The 17,689-nt window shown below is 24.1% G+C and overlaps 1 protein-coding gene across 1 annotated transcript in view; it reads left to right on the forward strand.

Annotated features, from left to right (window-relative positions):
* The window catches only part of Cad87A (cadherin-87A), a 72,363-nt gene continuing 54,674 nt past the window's right edge, over positions 1-17,689 (forward strand). Inside the window, 13 exon segments of the mRNA XM_067269839.1 lie at positions 1-168; positions 648-706; positions 1,504-1,575; positions 1,840-1,973; positions 4,709-4,777; positions 5,769-5,858; positions 9,911-10,009; positions 11,638-11,745; positions 11,748-11,774; positions 13,498-13,611; positions 16,102-16,180; positions 16,386-16,489; positions 16,564-16,761. Coding sequence (XP_067125940.1) covers positions 652-706; positions 1,504-1,575; positions 1,840-1,973; positions 4,709-4,777; positions 5,769-5,858; positions 9,911-10,009; positions 11,638-11,745; positions 11,748-11,774; positions 13,498-13,611; positions 16,102-16,180; positions 16,386-16,489; positions 16,564-16,761 — 1,149 coding nt within the window. The 5' untranslated portion in view covers positions 1-168; positions 648-651.

The raw sequence follows: 17,689 nt of genomic DNA on the forward strand, positions 1-17,689 counted from the left end.
TTCAATGTTTTACCTGTACAGATTTCAGAAAAGTAAACGCCATATAATTTTAAGTGTTAATTCATTATTATCACTACTTGCTCATTTATGTTTAGATATTACACAGAAAGTGACTTAATATTTTTAAGTACGTGTACTATGCGAATTCCTATTTTGATCGTCTAGAAGGTAAGACTCGAAAGTTTTTAAGATTTGACAATATTATTGAAATTTAGGGTTGTTATGCTCTAAGTTAATTTTTTACGCTAAGTTACATTCTGTTTTGTTACTGTCTGCTTAACAGTTACAATAGATGTTCATTGAGCAGAGAAACTTTTCTATAAGTGGGCGTCGGATGCTATAAAGAATTGCATAGTAGACTATAACCACCGAGACATTGACCTCATTTCGTGCGAACTTTTATCACACAGAAAATATCACAAATCGAAAAAAATATCAATAATACGATTTTTACTTTCATTTTAGTGATTTACAATCGTGCGCTATTTTTTCTTATAAATTTCAGACTAAAGAAATTGGATTTTTTTGTCATTTGTATGATTTCACAATTAAAAAAGAAAAAAACATTAAATAATAGACTATAGAATTTAATGGTTTTTCATTAGAATAGTTTAATTACTAACGTATAAAAATTATCTTTTATTTAGGAAGATGTTCAAGGTGAACTTTCTTATCACTTCATTCATATTTCTATTTATTGTTTTAGGTAAGTAATAATTTTAAAATATGTTTTTAAATTATTATAATATATAAATATTAATTACAGTTGTACTGTATATTTAACAAGTATTTATGCGTAGTATACTATATATATACTTTTTAAACATTTAGCAAAGTTTTATTAATTAATTGCTGTACTGATAACAAAGAAACTAGTTCAAAACGGAAGTATATTTTTAGTTATACTCTGTAGGACAAAATATCAGTTATATTTTTTGTATAAGATATGTAACGATTTTAATCAGTCAATCATTTTTACAAATAATATTTTATTATAATTAGATCAAAACATAAACGATAAAATGATTTTATTTCTTTATTTATTGAAATCAACATGTTTTTGCTGGAGAAAACTTTGACAGAACGAAATAAAACTATGATTAGTAAATTAAAATGCAGTATAATTTCATAAATTAGTGAAAAGTAGTTAATTTCGTTATATCTAATTCATTTAATAATGTTTTACAAGTAATATGGCCCATTACATTTCTTGAAAATTTCTAGAATATTTTAAAGTATTAAAAAATAAAAATAAAGTACTGCCTCAATACTCTCACGGAAGTCAGACAAGGAAATTTTATTTTGACTAGAATTTCCGTATTTTGTACTACAATTAACATCCATTCAAAATTTATAGTAATTAGCTTAATATAAATCTGAAAAGATAATTATTTATAATTATTAAATTCAAAATAATCAATCAATAAATTTGTTTATAGTTTATGTGTAAATTTATTTTAATACAGATTTTATATTTAAATTATATACTTTTTATGTTTCTAGTTCATGGTAATCGCCCACCATCATTTATCCAAAATATTGATTTAACTGTTATTAAAGAAAATACCCCCATTGGTAAGCTTTACAACTATGAAATATTTTATTTTGAATGTTATCTTATTTTTATAATAAATTACATTTAAAATGAATTTAAGATTGGCAATGCATTAAAATAATTAAATATTTATTAAACAATTATTCATCTGGTAAAAAAGTTATATGCATTTTATTACTTTTAAATTTATACAAAGTTTAATTGTGTAAAATAATTTTATGCTTTAATTGAGTTAATAATTTTTTTCAATTTAATTAAACAAATATCTATTTTTTAAATAAAAGGTACTTCAGTTTTTAAATTACAAGGAAAAGATTATGAAAACTCAACCATACTTTATGGAATAGAAGGAACTGATAAGCTATCTGTGGATCGTAATACAGGAGTAGTAACTGTTACAGGTTCAATTGACAGAGAGGTATATACAACATTCTACAGATTTTTATGTGAATACAGTAATATAAACTTTGATATTGAAATTGCAATACTTGAAAATCAAATTAATGTATGCTATTAATTTATTTTTAAGTAAAAAATAGTAAATAAATAATAATATATTTTTTTAATATATTGTTTAGAAGAGACAAATTTTATATTTTATATAAAAAGCATATATTTCAATTTTTAAAAATTACATTTAGAATTACTTATATATGATGGTTTATTTTTATATTCTAATGCTATTTATATTTTTAATTTACATTTCTGGGTGTAAAAAAATGAATAAAACTTTCAATATCCATATTTTTATTTCTTTCTTTTGAAAAATAAACATTTTTTATACTTTTATTTTGAGTATTTTCTTCAGAAAATTTCTTTTCATAATCAGTTAGAATTTTGAAAATTCTATACAGATTATGGCAACAGATTTTAAGATTTATATGATTTATAGTATTAAATATTAGAAGTAGCTTTTTTAATCAGTGATCTTGAACTTATTATATTATATAAACTATATCAGTTTGTAAAATTACATTTTACAAATTGATGTAAAATATAATTTTACATAAAAATTACAGTGAACTAATTAATGGTACAAAAATTAAATAATACATTACTTATTGAAATTATAGAGCATTAATGAAACTTAACAAACATGAATTTAGAAATGTACAAATAAATAACTAATGTTATTACATATATTATAAAAATTATTTGAATTAACAAATTACAATTGTTTAATTTACTTCAATTATAAAATTTTTACTTAATAAATATATATAGAATACAAGGGCTGATCAAAAATATCCAGGACAGAATTAACAGTAGGAAACCAAAATAATTAGTAATCACTGTATGCAATGATTCTAGAGAGCTCTCCACTTTTCCATGCATGTCTGAAGGCTTGTTTGGGAATGCCTACCACTGTTGTGTTATATTTAGTTGTATCTCTGTGACATCTGATATTTTTTTCCTTTAGGGTGCTTTTGAGCCTGGAAAGAGGAAGTCACAGGGGGCCAAATCTGATGAGTAATGTGGGTGGAGAAATACAAAGATGTTGTGCTTAGCCAAAAATTCTGTGACACTCAGGGCTGTATGGCATAGTGCATTGTCATGGTGCAGAAACAAGTCACCAGAAGAACATTTGTAAGGGCATTTCTAACAAATTGCATTTCTGAGGCACTGCAGAACAGTTCTGTAGATCAATCTCATTGATTATCAGATTGTCTACAGTCTACATCAACAGTCTCGTGCCATTAATCAGCCTGTGTGTAAGTCATCATCAGTTGAAGTGCAGCCATTTTTGATAAATGAATACTGTTCAAATGTTTGGACCAACTAAGTGCTGTTTCTGAATGTTTGTGGAAACATTTCATACATTTTGGTGACCTTCTTACCAAGTTTTCAGCAAAAATTAATGCAAACACACTGTTCAATTTGTCCATTTCACAACATGACAGAGGGAAACATCTCTGCACTGTTGCTCAACCCACTGACAATTGAATTGTGCTGTCACTACTCTGACACATGGCATCAGGAGTTATAGTCAAATATCCTCCATGGTTATTGCATTGCTACTATTAGTAGTTTCTCTATAAAAAATTCTGTCCTGGATAGTTTTGATAAGTCCTCATAGATTTTCAATTAAAAATGATTCAGATTTAGTACTTCTAATTTTAAATTATTGTTGTAAGAAAGAAACGTTAATTTAGAATAGATTGTTAGATGTAACAGATTCATTCCTTACTTGTTTTGGATTTATTAATTTCACATACAGCTATTTGCTTTTTTGCAGAACAAGTTGTAAAAATACTTTGAGGATGGGCTGGAAAGCCAAAAAATCTTACAGTTTAATGAAAATGTGTACATCTTGATCTCGGGGAAAAAAAGATAGCTGTGTGTTTAGGAATTTGGAAAAATAAATTCTTTATAAGAATATTAACGAAAATAATTTTTAATCGTTTTTAATTACGTGTATGATGACAATGTTACATTTTCTATATCCAACTTATATTTTGTTAAAATAACTTAAAAGTTTCGTATATCCATTAGAACCTTCAGGATGACACAAACTCTAGTTACAGATACCATGATATGTGATATGATAACCATTATTATTCTCTTTTTTCTTTTGAGAAATGAGGCTATTCTTATCAGCATCACACAGTCTTAAAGACTCCAATTCAAAATAAAAATTTTAAAATGTTAATAATTATAATGACTTCTTAGTCTATTGTGATAAATTTCTATTTGAATTTTAAAATTAGTTGGTGAAAGAAAGAATATATTAAAAATAAAGTTATTTCAAAACAAAAAAACAAAATAAAAATAAACATTATAAATCACTCTAAAAAACATTTTGTCATGCATTGTTGAGGACATTTCTGAAATTTTTAAAATGTTGAAATTTCTTGGCTAAATTTCTAAGTATATTAGAACATAAGAAAATAATAGTAAAAATTTCAAAATATTCTTAAATATCTTCAAGATTACTTATTAAATTTTCATATAGATTTAATCAACTTTCTATAAATCTTAAGTTTAAGAATCTGAAGATTTGTAACTTTAAAGTTTTATATAGCCGATCAGCAAAGATAACTAAAACACATAAAAAGTACAAATTTCAATGAATTGGTTAATTTTAAAATAATTTCTGCTTTATTAAATTGCATATTGATTTGTGTAATTAATTATTTTTTTCATCCTTTATAGAGAAATGACACATTAAAGTTCTTTGTGACTCTAGAAGATGTAGTAGGCAGTGGAAATGATAATAATTTGGTAAGTTAAAATAAAACAATAAAGTAAAAATAAGTTCAAGGAATTTCAAAATAAAATTATCATATTTAATGTGACTTTTAATAATTGAAATAAATTTGAATTATTTGTATTTGAAAGTTTTGTTGATAGCAATCTGATACAGGCATATATATATATATATATATAATTTTAAATACAGTAATTCTTTAAAAACTGATTAACTTTTATATTGAAAAATCTAAAATGATATTTGTTTGAACTATATATATATATATATATATATATATATATCTATATAGTTCAAACAAATATCATTTTAGATTTTTCAATATAAAAGTTAATCAGTTATTTGATATATATATATATATATATATATATATCAAATAAAAAAAACAATAAAATATATATTTTATATGCTGTTCTTCTAATTAAATTTAAATTATTATAAATGTAATTTATTACTGATCAATAGAAAGGACTTTATCTGTTTTCTGAAATTTGTTTTCTGAAATCTTTGATCTGTTTTCATCATTATGAGCTTTATTTTATCATTTTAGATTTAGAAATGATGATTAATATGCTTAGCTAAATTTTTAATACTTATTTATTTATATACTTATTTAATTTGTTACACTTATTTTAATGAAAGTTTTGAGTCTGCATAGGAATCATTCAAGTATTATATCAGCAGTTTATGAGGAAGGTGGAATTAGTTTATATCTGATGATTGCAGGTGATGAAGGGAAAGAAGGTGAGTCTTTGAGATGTAAAATTTGTGAATGGTTTAAATTTATGCCTGATGACCTGATTACAGGCAACAGGGTATCTTGATTTCTGATGACTGGTGATGATGGGGGATGGAATAAAACAAAAAAGGATAAATTTTTGCTGATGTAATACTTGAAACTCCTTGTTTTTGAAATAATTTATAGTATATATTAAAAAATATTTAGTTTATCAAATAATGTAATGAATGCATATCAATTTTATAAAATGATTGATTTATTTATAGGTTCGGGTACCAGTAACAATTATAATTTTAGATGAAAATGATAATGTTCCTCGTTTTCAACAAGTGCCATATCAAGCAACAGTTAATGAGGTAAATTTCTTTAAAGTTTTTATAATTTATAAAAACATTAAAAACATAAAATTTAACCTTTTCTTTATTTCAGTATAATTTTAAATATTTTTAGAAGTGTTCAATTTGTTATGGTATATTAGTTTCTAGTAATTAAAGAACAAGTTATCTATATCTCATTCTTAAATTTATTTTTTATTTTTACCATCTTAAATTATTTAGCATCTTATAATTTATTTTTTTCAATTATATAAATTTTAAACTGATTTTTAATGTTTTTTTTTAAATTCAAAATTATTTTATTAATAATTTGATTAGTTGGATCATATACTATAGATCAAGCATGACCAACTAGTCAATCACAGCATCATTTTTATGTGATTGTGGATAATTAATCTGTTAAATTGTGAAAAACACTTTTAATTTTTATGGAAATGATATAGATCATATACTATTTTATATTTATATTTTTATTGTAATTAAAATATGATGGTAAGTCAGTGGTATTTTTGACTCTTGAAAGTAGCTCACATTTCATTAAAAGGTGGGTAGCCCTGATTTAGATTTACATATATACTAGATAAGCCATGGTTTAGGGGCTTATCTTTAATGGTTGTTAATTTGGTTGGTTTGATTAGTGATAATTTGTGAAGTGATTCCCTCAGTGTTTTGGCATTGAATCCACAATATCCATAAATTACTGGAGAATATACTGATTTATACTTTTAAATTGAACAAAATAAATTATCTTTAATGTAATTTTCTTATATTCTCTTTAATTTTCATTTAAGAGAATATTAAATAATTAGTATTAATTTTCATTAATTTAAAATTAAAACAAATTATTTTTTTACATGAAGTTTATTTAATTATATAATGATTGAATAATTTTAAAAAAGTATAATATACAAGCAAGTAAATATTGATAAATTTTAATAGGTCTTATTTATGATTACATTTTAATTACTTAAGTAAACTTTTAATTTGTCCTTACAATTATATTGATGCATATATGTATTATTTATTTATTAAATTTTTAAATATTAGTATTATCTTATTAATTTAGTGTAATTTACAGCAAGTCCTCATGTAGATATGTGATAACCGACAGAGAATGAAATGTTATTTGTTTCGTTTTTCATGAACAAAACGAGAATTAACAAACACTTTCTTGTTAACTTACAAACTATTCTTTAATCTGCTATATTATCAGGTTCTTTATACATTGGATCCCAACATGTAGGTGGTAAAATACAGAACTTTATATATATGAAAGAGCAAAACAAAACTCTATTCTTATTACAAGCATCTATAACTATACTTAACCTACTTACAAACTATAATTATAAACTATGAGGGGAAAAAAGTTGGAGAATATAAGGATAGAACAAGGGGAAGGAACAAATACCCGGGCTTTTCCTTTGATGCTCCATAGTACTGGGCAGGGCTACTGTGGACTCTTCTACCTTTGTTGCCGACACTTTATCCGGCTCTTTCTTCTTTTACTTAATATATATATATATCTGTCCAATTTATCTCGTTGATTACTCGCTTTCCTCGGTATCGTCGGTGTCGAGTCTGTCTGATACAATCAGTAGTTCTATGGGAAGTTCCTGGCCTCCTTTGATGAGTCAGATGGCTTCTTCTCCTCAACCTTTCTCATTGAGTTACACTTCCTCACTTTCCTCATCCCGATCCAGAGCTCCTTTCTTCTCGACCTTCCTCGTCGAGAGCTAAGATCCTTCTTCCTTTGTCTTCTATATTTTTCTTTTATTACTCTCCTTTTACAATGTTGTTTTTAAAAGTCATTTTTCTAGTCGGAGATATCACTCCCCTCCAGATGATAGGGCAATTAAGAGGGAACTCTTTGATCCCCGCTCCTGCCTTCTGTCTCCCCCTTTATTTTATTACTTTATTCTTTTACAGCATTGTTTTTCTTAGTCAACAGGTTAAAGATAGAGAAAGAAACAAAGGAAACCTTAAGCCTAACTTAAATTAAAAATTCTATTAATTACAAAAATAGTAATATGACCAACGGTCACAGATAGGTTCTTGGAAACATTAAGTAACATAATGTATAATGAGCAATTATTTATTGTGACATCATCACAATGCCAGGCTGCAATTTTTAATCATATTTTTAATTAATTTAATTTAAAATATATGCTCTCTCCACTTCAAATTAGTGGCTTACTTCTGCACATCATACTTTTCCTTTAACAATAGAATTATGCCAGTCGTCTATCTAACACCTTTCAGGGAAAAATTTTTGAATTGAATTAATGTGACATCCAGTTTTCAGCAGAAGTTTGTATATAGTTAATCGGGGCCTCCTGCTCCTAAGATTTCCATATTTGGTCTCATCTTTCATCTATCCAACTCTGTTCTCAAGATTAAGGAAAGACATATGGATGGATGACAGAAGAAATTTATAGGTTATAATTTTTTCAAATTACAGCCCAATAAACCAATTTTATCATAGGCTAAATGATATAAACAAGATATAAATCAGTTAATATTATTTTAATTGGATTATGTTTGTAACCTACAGTATTTACTTTCCACCTCATAGAATCAATTTTACTGTTTATAAAGACTATACAACAATAATTGTAAATAATTACAAATGTATTTGTGTTTTTCCACAGTGATGCTAAACAAAATGACATTAAATCAGGACTTGCCATATTTCTTTATAGGAAACTTATTTCTTCATAGAAAAATTTAAATTTAAATTCAAAAACACAAAATCAATTATATTTAACCAGTATTCTTTCTCTGAAAATATTACTGCCAGTATATGTATATAGTGACTAAAAGTAAAGTTCTGTTTTAGGAAAAATGTAACAATAACTAAAAAACAGTATTTAATACTGTACCACTAGGTATTTGTTATTTTTCTTTATAAATGTATATATTTTTATATTATATCATTTAGTACTTAGTATTTTCCATATTTTTTTTGTATATCTCCATCTAAACTTTTTTCCCTATCTTGTCAGTTGTGTCTTGATTTAGTATCAGTTGCTAAATGGTTCCCTTTTAGTAATTGTATTTTTACCTTTACCTTACAAAATATTATCATTAGCAGTTATTCATAAACCTCATTTCTTGATAAGATGTAGTGTGGATATACAATTATCAGAAAGTATTATCCATTCATCAAAAGATGGCCTTCAACAAAAGGGAAGTCTCCATCCCATTTATTTTTTATGTCAACTTCAATCAGCCCATTGTCTTTGTTGTGACCAATAGAGTGGCCAAGTTTTTTTATTGCACCAGTCACCAGACTTCTTGCCTGAAAATGTAGAATTTTTTAGCCTAATAATTCTATTCTGGCTAAAATATAGCCCTGTATTTAATAAAAAAAAAATATATATTGATCTTTAAAATATTGAATTCAATAACTTCATCAATAGATAATTGTTTGTCAAAAACAGATTTGATATCCAAAAATAACATGATAATATTTTATTGCTTTAGAATAATCAAACAAAATAATGACAAAAAGTTATTAATTGCTGTTATTGTAAAATGACTAACATTTTGGAGACTCTTTTTTTTTGAAAAATTAAGAAATTTTTTTCTTTTGTGATTAGTTTTCAGCTAATAAATTTCAAAATTAAATATTTGAATGTAAGATTTAATCATGTATACCGTATTTTACAGACTATAAGACGCACTTTTTTCTTCGAAAAATTGCCTCCAAAATTCAGGTGCGTCTTATAGTCCATAGCGTCTTATAGGTATTTTTTTTTTTTTAAGATTGCTTAAAAATTAAGGTGCGGCTTATAGTCCGTAAAATACGGTAATTAAATATGTCAGATAGTCTACTATTAATTTAAAATGATCTCTAAATTTAAATTATAAATAGTTGAAATGATAAAAGCTTTATATTGTTTCTAGTGATTTGCAAATACAGTATATGGTTTAAGTAATGATTATTTTCAGATAATAATTTTATTGAACTAATTTTTATTTAATTTCAGAAAGACATAGTTCTAAATATTTACAAAAATAAATCAATATTTAAATGTTTATTATTAATATAAAATTAAAATACTCCATGGCAGGATGCATCAATAGGAATGATAGTTTTCAAAGGAATTAATGTAACTGATGCTGATGATATTGGAAATGTTCTTCAAGTCAGTTGTTCTTTTCATGCACAGGTAAAAATTTTTATTGCAATTTAATTGAATATATCACAAAAATATTTATTTACATAATTTACATTTATTTATTTATTTATTTATTTATGATAGAACAAAAGATCTTTTGGAATTTAGTTTAATAAAAAATTATTATTAATTAGTTGTGATAATTGTGATTAATTGTGATAATTTTAGCTGCATATTAAACGTTTTCGAAGTATTTTTGTGTATTATTATTAATTTTAAGGAATTATATGAAATCTTATATAAATAAAATATTTTTACTAGAACAAACATAAGAAAAACTTGGAGTCATTTTTTTAATGCTTATTAATATTTCTATATTTCTAAATATATAGTGAGTATTGAATAAAAATTCATAGTTAAGTTTAATATAAAGTTCAAGATTAAGTTTAACAAGAGATTTCAAAAGTTTTATAACTTAAAATGTCAATGGTTAAAAAAGTTAATGGTGCCAACAAGGTTGAAAGAGTAAAAAAGATATTTAGAAAGCACTAATAATTGGTTCTAATAGTCTGGTAATAATCATTTCGGATATAGTAATTCAAATTTTGATTTCTGAAAGCATTGAAATCTTTCAAAGCATCTTCAGGTTAAAAGTTTTTCAAATAATTTGATTATGGTACTTGTTATTTGGCATTTCTTTAAATCTCTTGTTATATAAAATAAAGTATGTCTTTATGAAGTATTAAAAACTGAATTGCAAATTTAATTGAACTTCACCTGAAGAAAATCTTCAAACCACAGTTTTCATAATTCATCCATATTCACATCACAGGAACAATAATTCTATTTGATAAAGTCCATCTTTTATTTTAGGCTCTCCCATCTCAATATGCTAAAATTGTGTAGAGCTTGTAATGAAAGGTGGACTTCACCAAATAGAATTATTATTCCTCTGATATGAGAATGAATGAATTATGAAAACTGCATTTTCTTCATGTAAAGTTTAGTCTTTATTAACTTTTAATTGTAAGTTTTTATTGAAAATAAAATTACAGTTTCTTTATAAGTTATAAATATTTACTCATAAAAATTTAAGCTAGTCTCAAATGTCAATAACTTTAATTGAAATGGAATATTTTTGAATCCATTTTTACAATAATATAGCATTAAGTAAACATTTCAATTGTAATTTTTTTATTATCTTGTAAAACAACCTACATTTTAATGAAATACACAGTGTAGACCATAAAATTTTTGAACAGTAATTGTAAAAACTAAAAAGTATATGAGGGAAAGATAATGCATATTTTTTATTTAAAGTATAATCCATTGGCTTTATTATAGTCAATATGTAGGCTTTATTGTGGTCATATAATTTTCAGAGATATGCATAAAATTTCTTTTTGGATTGTTTTTAATTTGTCAGTCACTGCTTTTTGGATGATGGGAACATCCATAACTTATTTTTCTTTAAGTTTCAGTTTTAACTTGAGAAATACTTAATATTCTCAAAGGGATAAATCTAATGGGTAAATGGAGTGATAAAGGGTGGGGATTAATGTAAGGTAAATTAATGACGTAAAAATAATACACTAAAAATCTCTTTAGTTATCATTATTTTTACATTATTCTATTCTCAATATAAAAACTTAGTTTATAATAAATGTTATTTATTTAAGTTTCCAGATGCATGTGAAAAATTTAATATTGTCAGTTATTCTGCAACACCACACAATGTTTTAGCTCATCTTGTATTAAGAAAACATCTAAATTATGCTGAACGGCATATATATATCAAGTTAAATTGCTTGCCACAGTAAGTTAAATTAATTTAATATTAATTAAAGAACATAATATATGAATATTGGTATTGTTTTATAAGACATTTAATTTTTCTTTTTTCAATTTAAGTGCTAATTTAAAATATAGAATAAAATTAAAGTATTGGTTTATTTTTATACTGATAGATATTAATGTGTTAGTGATATGTGGGATGTATTATATCATATCCTTTTATTAGCTGTTTCTCTATTGTAACTATTAAAAATTATTTTATGTAATGGTTCTCAGGTAAGAACAATAAGTATGGAATGATTTTTAAGATAATACCAGATAATAGAAATATAATAGTGATTAAGATAAACATTGATTTAAAATTTGTAGACAAATACTTATTTCATTAATATATCCAGTAAAATATAGTATATTAGAGTTTATTTCAATTTTCACAATTTTTATGATATCAGTGCAAAATCTATATATTTATTTTAGTATGACATCATTTCATTAGTATATTTAACTTTCACCTATCAATATAATAGTTAAATGAAATATCAATATTACTAACAAAATTAACATAAACGTCAATATTAATTTTTACAGACTCTCATTACTTCTTAAATTATTTGTTTATTTCATCCTTCTTCCATTCTTCCATTTTTAATGTAGTTATTTTCACTGTCAGGTTTGCAATTTACTATTATTCTAATGTGTATTCAATCCTTTTAATGTTAACCAGATCTGGCTAACATAGTAATGTAACATAGTAGCTTCAAAACTGCATTCCCTCCCATATGCAGTTTTGAAGCTGACAATGACTGTTTAATACAGTTGAAAACATTTGTTCTCTAGAAGTTCCTGCTGGATTGTAGGTTTCTTTTTTTTGTTTAAAGAGATTATTAATACAAATTTAAAGTTTATTAAACAACTATTCACCACAATGGGATATAGTTAATCACTTATTCTGAACCAATTACGGGTGTGTAGTTAATGAAAACAAATAAAAACGAACATTTTTGAACTCGTTCCGATCCTTCATCAGTTTTTAAACAATTCCTTTTCTCTTGTTTGAATTTTATTCCAAAATGAAAAACCATCAAGGAATCATTGAAAAACCTGATGAAGGACTCGGAAGGAATTCAAAAACATTTGTTTTCATCATCTACACACCGTAATTGGTTCAGACTACATGATTAAAGTTTATTGATATTTGAATACAAATATTTGAAACATTAGTTTTTTGTTTAATCTGTTACTGAGTACATCTGATAAATGTTATATAAACATGTTTTTTCACCTATTAACATTTCAGCTGAACTTGATAAAAATATTATAATTAATTATATTTGTTATAATTTAATATATAAGTCAAAATCATTAACTTCTTTTAATTTACTATGCAAAAGAATCTTAATCACAGCTTAACTGCCTGTCTTTATACCAAATTTCATTACTTTCATCATTGTTATTACAGTTTAATTTAAAATAATCTGATTTAAGTTTCTAAAAAATATTATTATTGTGAAATTGTTTTCTTTTATTTGTAAATAGGATTTTTTTTTTCATTAAAAGATAAAGAATTGTGTTTTTGAAAGTATTTTAAAATAAGTAGATATTGTAGATAAAAAATGTATTCATTGATTTTATTAAATAATTAAAATATATAAAATTTTTTAAAAATTTAGATCTATTACATTAAGATAATATTTTTATTGTTTTGATACTTTAATAATTATTTATATTATTCAAATCTTTAATAGGATGGAAGCCATAATGTTACAACTGCTGTAATTGTCAATGTTGGAGATGTTCAAAATCAACCACCTATTTTCACTAGTTCTTTAACAGGAATTGTGAATGAAGATGATCCAGTGGTAAAAATATCTTTTTTAATAAGTTTTCATATCTTTTAACTGAAATGAAACAATATATTATAATTACAATAATATAAAACAGCTTTTTTTAATTTTAGCTTATTTAATAAGATTAATCGCTTTAAGGTTAGTCTTAAATCTTAAAGCTAAAATTAAAAGTTCTGCTTATAACAGCAGAACTATCAATTTCAGCTTTTTGTTGATTTCACCTATACTAATGAAAATAATTAAAATTTATAGGAAAAATTCAATGAAAGAAAGAAGTTTTTAATTAATAACAATCATACATGTTTTAAATAATGTAATATTTTATTTTACTATTGTTTTGGCTCATTATTTTAATTAAAATAAGACAAAATATTAGTTAGTTAGAAAGGAGCAGATATTTAATTACTACATCATAAAAATAAAAGAAATGATTAATAGATGAGATGAGATATTTAACATTTTTGATATTTTTATTGTATTTTAACAAACAAAAGATATGAGATGAATTCTCAGAAGAAACAGTTTAAGAATTCAACTTCAACTAAATAAGGCACATATTGAAAATATATTAATTTTTTACATCAAGATACTTGTTATTTTGTTATTTAATTCTTAAAAGTTATTAATTTTTTACTTTTCCTTATAACTTAACTATTATGTCTAAATAAAATGGATTCAAAGATCTTTTTTTATATAAAAAGTAAATAATATTTTTAAATCGAATTAACTGAAAATTTGCAACTTAAATAATCAAACTTTTTCTCCAAACGACCTCATTATTTAACACATTCTGATTTAACTAAAACTTTTATATTAGTACTTTATTTATAAAATCTAATCATAATTTTATACCTCTATTGCATAATATTTAATAATTTTATTCTTAAAGTTATCATATAAAAAGTGAAGAATAATAGATTCATGAAATAATTTTAAATAGTAACTTTAGTTTATTAACAATAGTAACTTTTCTTGTTGCCAATGATAATATTCTTCTTTAAACTCAGTTAACATAATTTGAATAGTTTCTATTCAGCCAATATGCAGATTATGCGATCACTTATTGGTATTGAACATTCTTTATGTAAATTTGACAAAGTATCAAAATAAATAAAGTAAAAATGGATATTCTTAAATAATGTGATTATTTACTATATTAAAATAATAAAGTTTAAATTTAAACACCTTTTTTGAAAAATTGCATATTTTTATAATTCATTGTTATTGTCATTGCCATTCTACAATAAATAATATTGCTAATTTTGAGTTGAAACTGAATTCTGAATTTTATAAAGAAGTATATGTACAGTACTGTACATATTACATAATGCAATATTCTGTATAATAATTAGGTTTAGTTTAAGGAAAATTTGATGTTAAATTAACTGTAATTATATTTTAAGCATTTTAATTATTTTTATCTAAAAACTTGATGAAAAAGTTTTATTCTTTTACAAAGAGAATATTTGTTTAAATAGAATAATTAATTATTAATTACAATTTGAGTTATATTTTAGTCAGTTCAGAATTTTAAATTTTAAACTACAGGTAGGCCTCCTACAATGCGGTAGATACGTTCCTTGAAAATACCGCGTTGTGGGAAATCGCGTTATAGGAGACACGAATTTACTACAAAAACTCGGATTCAGTTCTAAAAAGAGAAACTGCCTTTTATGGTGTAACATTTTCATCACTTTTTAAATTTATATACATAAAAAGCTTAAATAAAATTCAACATCATATAAAAACTAAACAAGATTATGATTCAAGTCAAAATCAAAAAGCAAACATAATGTTATGCTCACAAATTCAGTCCTTGTCGTCACATATTTATAGTTGTTTGAGAATGTTTGACTGGCCTTATTTCAAGATCTTGTGCTTGTTTCATCAAGTTCCACTGCACTTATGTGATCCGTTGCGATTTTTTCTGTTATATGAAAGATAATTCGTTTCTAAAATACCCTAAACCGCGTTGTAAGAAAATTTCCGCATTTTTCCAACCGCGTTGGAACGAAAACGCGTTGTAAAGGTACCTGGCGTTGTAGGAGGCCTACCTGTATATATTTTCAAATAATGCAATTTGCATATAAACAAATCTTTAAATAATATAACTGTTTGTTATGTTCTGCTATATAATATCTGCCTTCCATTTTGAAGTTTCATTATTTTTATAATTTTGAAGATGGAATTAATATTACTTCAAAAACATCAAAAGTTTTAACATATTGTATTTTCTTATATTTACAGCTATTTGTTTATACTTTATTTCCTTTGAAAATAAAAGTCAATTGATTTTATATTATATTCTTACTTTAGTTAATTTACTTTTAATGTATAAAAAAATCTATAAAAATATTTTAATATATTTTTAATCCATATAATATACAAAATTAAGAGTTAAAATGTCTGAAAGTGGAGTGGGATGTTTGTTGTAATTGATTATTAGTTCACAGACATATGTTATGCTACCTCACTTAATGAATTAGGTAAATTTTATTCTAGGGAACACTTGTTATGACAGTATCTGCTAAAGATGGAGATCAAGGAATACCCCATGAAATAGTTTATGAATTATTAACAAGTCAGTTTTATAAGTAACATCTTACATAAATTATTATCATCTAAAACTTAATATTTATAAAGATTTATTTTTAAAGTATTAGAATTTTATATTTCTATGTATAAATATTTTTTAATATTAGTCTTTTTTATTTTCTTTATTCAAATTTATCCATAAAAATTTTAGATGATTTATTCACTGATGAAATATTATAAACTTTATTAAGATCCTGAAGATTCTTTTGCAATTGATTATAAATCTGGAGAATTAAGAACAATAAAACCATTGGATAAAGAGCTATATTCTTCTACTAATGGTGTTATAAGTTTAAAATAAAGGTAATAATAATAGTATATTTTTTAATAAACTCTTTGTATTTACTAAAAAATAAATAAAATTTTTAGGCTATTGAATTAATTGATGGAATTCCTGGAAATGATTCTGAAACTGTCTCTGTTGAATCAGTAACAATAACTATTAAAGATGTCAATGATGAAGCTCCTACTTTTAACAGAATAAGTTATACAGTAAATGTTAATGAAAATGTACCAAATGGTACACCTTTACCTAATTTGGATATGTTTGTACAAGATCCTGATGTTGTAAGTATCTTCAATATTTTTAATTATAGTTTAACAATTAAAACAATGGAATAGAAAATGAGTACTTCAATTTTGAAGTATAAATGAAATTAGAATATTAAAAATACAGTAGATGTATCCAAATTTAAAGTGTTTTATCTCTGAATTGAATATTTTTATTTCTTCACTTTTTTCATATAATTCTGTTTAAAAAAATAAATAAAATTTACAATGAACACTTTTCAATTGATCCATATTTTATTATAAATATTCAGTAGTCAACTATTTCTGTTTCTATACATTCCTGAGAAACAAAAATTGCCTTTTTTTATAGCAGTATTTTTATTTTCTATTTAAAAAGAAAAAAATTCATATAGTCAGATGACTGAAACAGTAAAGGCTCCACTTTAGGAAACTTAGATTTGAGTCTATCAGTTCAGAAATTTTCATCATTAGGTTGATTTTGATATGTCAGACTTCATCTTTCAACACCTAGCTGTATGCTTTGTGCATCTGGCTGAACTTATAACAGATATGAAAAAGGACATGTCTTAGTGACTGAAGAGTGGAAAGAATTTAAAAAATTAAAAATAAATTTTTAATGGCTACTTAGATTATATTATTTATAAAAGTATTTGTCTTTAGAGTATTCATAAAGTGATAAAATTCAATATTTTTAGAGTGAAGAATTATCCATTACAATCTAAATATAAAGCTTATAAAAATAATATTAAAACTTAAAATCAAAAACAAAAGCAAAGTATTTTTAAAATACATTACATACATAAAAATTATGTTTAAAAACATCAAGATTATAACCACATCATAGGTCTATGTACCTGTATTATTTTCTTTTAATAACTTTTTCAGTCCAGATTCCAGATCCAATGTTTTATCATCAGTTTTTATATTAATCTACAATTACTTTTGAATTGCTTTATTCTATAAT

Source organism: Centruroides vittatus, unplaced genomic scaffold, assembly GCF_030686945.1.
Source record: "Centruroides vittatus isolate TY-2023 unplaced genomic scaffold, ASM3068694v2 contig_357, whole genome shotgun sequence".
In the NCBI taxonomy this organism is placed as follows: Eukaryota; Metazoa; Arthropoda; class Arachnida; order Scorpiones; family Buthidae; genus Centruroides; species Centruroides vittatus.